This window comes from Engraulis encrasicolus, unplaced genomic scaffold (genome assembly GCF_034702125.1).
Source record: "Engraulis encrasicolus isolate BLACKSEA-1 unplaced genomic scaffold, IST_EnEncr_1.0 scaffold_37_np1212, whole genome shotgun sequence".
Classification (NCBI taxonomy): domain Eukaryota; kingdom Metazoa; phylum Chordata; class Actinopteri; order Clupeiformes; family Engraulidae; genus Engraulis; species Engraulis encrasicolus.
Genome location: NW_026945676.1, coordinates 230,001 through 235,660, shown reverse-complemented (window position 1 = coordinate 235,660; position 5,660 = coordinate 230,001). Strand labels below are relative to the sequence as shown.

The 5,660-nt window shown below is 44.6% G+C and overlaps 1 protein-coding gene across 1 annotated transcript in view; it reads left to right on the top strand.

Annotated features, from left to right (window-relative positions):
• srpk1b (SRSF protein kinase 1b) overlaps positions 1-5,660 on the top strand; it is a 76,076-nt gene that overhangs the window by 35,633 nt on the left and 34,783 nt on the right. Inside the window, exons 8-10 of the mRNA XM_063193392.1 lie at positions 563-618; positions 826-935; positions 4,876-4,984. Of these exons, the coding sequence (XP_063049462.1) occupies positions 563-618; positions 826-935; positions 4,876-4,984 (275 nt within the window). The remainder of the gene's footprint in view (positions 1-562; positions 619-825; positions 936-4,875; positions 4,985-5,660) is intronic.

Sequence of the window (5,660 nt, the reverse complement as noted above, 5' to 3'; positions counted from 1 at the left end):
CCTCTCCTCTCCTCTCTTAAGGGCCGTACACACACGTCGCTAGTTACTCGCTCAGCGAATTAACTCAATAGAATGTTAATGTGTTCCAGCGAGACTCTAGCGAGTAGGCAAGTACTGTACAAGCGATGCGATGTGGGCGGATCCCGAGTTGAAAATATTTTATCTTCGAGCGAGGCGAGTAAGCGAGTAACCAATTGGAAGGCAGAGTTCGGTACTTCTCGCCTGTTCATTGGCAGTTAAAGCCGCGGGAACTTTCAGCAAACGTTCCATGAAACAGAGGCGAGTAGACGAGCAAGCGAGAAGCTACCAAATAGCAGCGATGTGTGTGTATGGCCCTTTCTCCTCTCTCCTCTCCTCTCCTCTCCTCTCTTCTCTCCTCTCCTCTCCTCTCTTCTCCTCTCCTCTCCTCTCCTCTCCTCTCCTCTCCTCTCCTCTCCCCTCCCCTCCTCTCCTCTCCTCTCCTCTCCTCTCCTTTCCTCTCATCCTCTCCTCTCCTCTCTCCTCTCTCCTCACTCCTCTCCTCTCCTCTCCTCTCCTCTCCTCTCCTCTCCTCGTGGAAAAGAGCATGCTAGACTCTAGCAGTGACGCCGAGGCTGTTTTGCTCAGAGAAGAGAGTGAGTGAGTGAGTGAGTCTGTGTGTCTGTGTGTCTGTGTGTCTGTGTGTCTGTGTGTGTGTGTCCCTCTCCCCCCTCTAGGCCTGATCCCCATTCTCCCCCCTCCCTGACCACACACTCATATGATTAACGTGTGTGTGTGTGTGTGTGTGTGTGTGTGTGTGTGTGTGTGTGTGTGTGTGTGTGTGTGTGTGTGTGTGTGTCTTCTCAGGCCTGATCCCCACTCCAGGGGGGCCCAGGTGGACTCCCCCCTCCCTGACCAGGACGAGATTCTCGGCTCAGATGACGAGGAGCAAGAAGACCCCAACGATTACTGCAGAGGTAACACACACACACACACACACACACACACACACACACACACCCCAACGACTACTGCAGAGGTATAACCACACACACACACACACACACACACACGCACACCAACGACTACTGGAGAGGTATAACCACTAGGGATGGGTATTGTTCCTGTATCGATTCGATTTCGATTCTTAGGGCTTTGAATCGATTAATCATGATTCGATTCGATCCGATTCGATTAATTCCGAATCGATTCAATCCGTTCCCTTCTTGGTGCGAGGATTTCCCCCTAAAGATGCTGTCGCCTATTTTTGCACAAAAATTGTCAAAGGACTGTGGCTTGACGGTGTTAACAGATTGCTAATTTTTAATAAGTAGGCCTAGGCCTAATTGACTATTACTTACTGGGTATTTTCCATAGACTTAAATTAACTAAAAAAAAAAAAAAAAACAATTTTGTGCCCTGTGAATCGATTATGTGAATTTTAAATGAAATACATCGATTATCAATTGAATCAATTATTTTACCCATCCCTAATAACCACACACAGACATACACTCTAATAACCACACACACACACACACCCTAATAACCACACACACACACACACCCTAATAACCACACACACACACACACCCTAATAACCACACACACACACACACCCTAATAACCACACACACACACACACCCTAATAACCACACACACACACACACACACACACACCCTAATAACCACACACACACACACACCCTAAAGGACTCTGCACATCACCTCCAACAAAGTGCTGAACACTGCTCTGCTCTGACTGAAAATCAGTGACCTGTTCAAAAGAAACACACACACACACACACACACACACACACACACCATACCTGCCGACCATTACGCATTTTGTGTAGCAGATACGGCTTTTGACATCAAAGTACGGCGCTGTCACTTCAAAATACGGAAAAAAAACAATAGTAAAGTGTATTCACAGGCCCTTAAAAATTTCTCTGTAGACTTGCAATCAGCCAGAGCCATAGATATGGCTCTGCTTGCAACTGTCTCGCGCTGGCCTTTCCATTGGCCAGCAACGTGTGTGGGGGGGAATATTGACCAATCAGAGCGCTAGTTTGGATGTCCTCATTGTGCTGCGCTCCTCTCGAGTCGAGGCATCAGCTGCAGATATACAAAGTTTGCTTCGAAATCACGCAAGCAGAGAGACTGGTTAATGTACTCCTATAATCTCTGAAACGAGTGTCCTCCTCCTGTCATCATGTATTATCCATCTTGGTACTGTCGCTGTAGTTTTACAAGTGAGCACCGTCAAAATCACCGTTTCAAAGGTAAAGGACTTTGAGAAAGGTAGCCTGTATGGGAATAGTGAATTGCGTCCAGTTGCTAAATCCGTAAACTTATGAAAATAACTTAAGGCCGAGGTCTGTCGTAATGATTCACCCAATGTTTCGCCGTATTTGACGGCAATATGTTGTTGCTTGTTTTGATATTGGACCGAAACGAGATAACTTCCGAATGATAAAATGTGTCGATGACCGCGCTATAAATTAGCACATTAGCAGCAAACCAAATTCGGTTTCCCTTTGCGCCGGATCATTTTAACTCTGGAAAATAAAGCGATAGTTCTAACGGTTGTGCTCGGAGTATGTCTACATCCGTAACCTACCATGACACCGTATAGGAATACTCCCCCCTGAGTCATGGCCCATTCTGTGAACAGGTGTAACAGGTCGTGACTCGTGCGTCATACCAAATATGCATCACTCCACGACTACTGTCCGTAATCACGTATGTATGGCAATCTATTAATAAAATCAATTCTCCTATCATCATATGTGCCGAACAGTGAACAATAGCCAACTCATGACGGCAGATGAGGGTAGATAGGCCTACTATTATACAGAGAAGTGGAAAAAAAAGAAGCGATGCCCCTCAAACGTTACCGTGGAAGTTCCAAGAGCATTGGCCATTAGCCCCCGTCCCTCAGTAGAGCCACTACATGACGCATTTTGTACTGAATGAATGCTGAAAGTGTGATTTTGATGTTAGCCCCCAATGTAATAATATTAACCTGATATTATCCTAGCTTAGATAACACTTGTCTTTATCTTTTTCTCTACTGCTGATGCTTCTTCACAGTAGGTGACAACATCACCATTTATTAATATTGGGGGAGATGATGTAAGAATCATTACAATTCAACTTTTTGTTCATAAAAATCACTGAAATGCCTCGGTATTTTATAATCAAATTATACATTTTCCTACATGTACCTTCTACAGCCAAAAAAATAATCAGCAAATACTTCAATTTCATACTCAATTCCAGCTCCTTAACACCCCCCAAGTGACCAAATGCTCTGTTTGGCTGGTACATAGGATAACTTAAAGCGATGGTTCGGAGTAGAATCACCCTAATGCCATTTGAACCGTGACACCCATCCACCTTTACACCCGAAGTGTTTTCTGCCGCAGGCTTACATCAACAGAGTTGCCGTGTTATTCGATGTTTATTCCGGTTAGCTTGACTCAAGCGCATATGGATACTGGGCACCGTCTCCAAACTTTCCCCACAAAAATAACATGTCATGACACCAAACTTCTGCAGTAGCACAAATATGGTCTGTACTCACGAAACGAAGCATTTGGAAGTTTGGAAATAGTCCAGGAGTTTATTATTATCAACACAAGCCGAATAACTTCTCTGCTGCTAAAGCTGCGCCAACGTTACTTCCGTCATCTAAGACAAGCATGTAAGAGTCCTCAACGAAGCTCATAATATGCACAATGAAAAGTGAATTCAGCATCAGTATTGATAACGAAAATCATTGTCTAATTGATAGTAGGTAAGATTTGAAATATCTTTTAAGTATTTCCTTGAAAATATAAGCCTTAATCACAATTCAGTGAAAACTTTTTTAATACTCTCGTCTGGAAGTTTGTTGAAGACTTTTACGGGCTTGTCTCATATGACGGAAGTAACGTTGGCACAGCTTTAGCAGCAGAGAAGCTATTCAGCTTGTGTTGATAATACTAAACTCCTGGACTATTTCCAAACTTCCAAATGCTTCGTTTCGTGAGTACAGACCATATTTGTGCTACTGCAGAAGTTTGGTGTAATGACATGTTATTTTTGTGGGGAAAGTTTGGAGACGGTGCCCAGTATCCATATGCGCTTGAGTCAAGCTAACCGGAATAAACATCGAATAACACGGCAACTCTGTTGATGTAAGCCTGCGGCAGAAAACACTTCGGGTGTAAAGGTGGATGGGTGTCACGGTTCAAATGGCATTAGGGTGATTCTACTCCGAACCATCGCTTTAATAGCCACGTAGGCCTACTAGCCAGACTGGTGGTATGTTTGACTAGTAAGATTAACAGCCATATTGGCTGGTGATCAATAAAGTTAATTTAGAGGCCTGAATTCCAGCACACTATATCATAGTCTTTTATTGGTGTTATGGTGTGAAACAAACAAAAAATCATCTTCCATGAAAGTTTAATAAATTATGGTAGTTCAAAGTACTGTGAAGAGCAAGATAAACTATTTGCCAGATACACGGGATGTTAGGCTAAAATGCATTAAAATGCAGGAAATTGCATCTAAGAAAAGCATTTTTTTCTGGGGGAGGACCCCCCTGCCTGAATGAAGTGTCTCATATCTTCCCTGTTGACATTTGGCAACCCTAGGTTTAGGGCAGACTATGCAAAACAAAGTAGCCTCTCAGATGGGCCCGCCGGCGACCCCGTTGCTTTGCCATGCCAAGTTGTTGCGCCGTGAATTGCCGCGCCGCGATAAGTTGCTACTCAATTTTTTTTTTAAAGGTTGGCAGGTATGACACACACTCTAACACACACACACACTAACACACACACACACACACACACACACACACCCTAATAAGGGTGTGTGTGTGTGTGTGTGTGTGTGTGTGTGTGTGTGTGTGTGTGTGTGTGTAGGTGGTTACCACCATGTGAAGATTGGAGACCTGTTTAACAGTCGCTACCATGTGATCCGCAAGCTGGGCTGGGGACATTTCTCTACGGTGTGGCTGGCCTGGGATATACAGTAAGATACACACACACACACACACACACACACACACACACACACACACACACACACACACACACACACACACACACACACACACACACACACACACACACACACACACACATACTACTGGGCTGGGGACACGTCTCTACAGTGTGGCTGGCCTGGGACATCCAGGAAGATACACACACACACACACACACACACACACACACACACACACACACACACACACACACACACACACACACACACACACGCACGCACAATCAAACACACACACACACACACACACACACACACACACACACACACACAACTGGGCTAGGGACACTTCTCTACGGTGTGGCTCGCATGGGATTTACAGTAAGACACACACACACACACACACACACACACACACACACACACACACACACACACTGGAACTTATACACGCGCGCACAATCACACACACACACACACACACACACACACACACACACACACACACACACACACACACACACACACACACACACACACTACTGGAATTTGGCTGAACATGAGCTATGGAAAACATGAGGTGTTCTGCTATGTTGTTACGTTCACTGTTCTTGTGTAATTGTAGGCATTGTACTGTGTATATTAGCATGATTATAGCTAAATTATTATATTAGGTAAATCCATTGCAGTAGGTAAATCATTG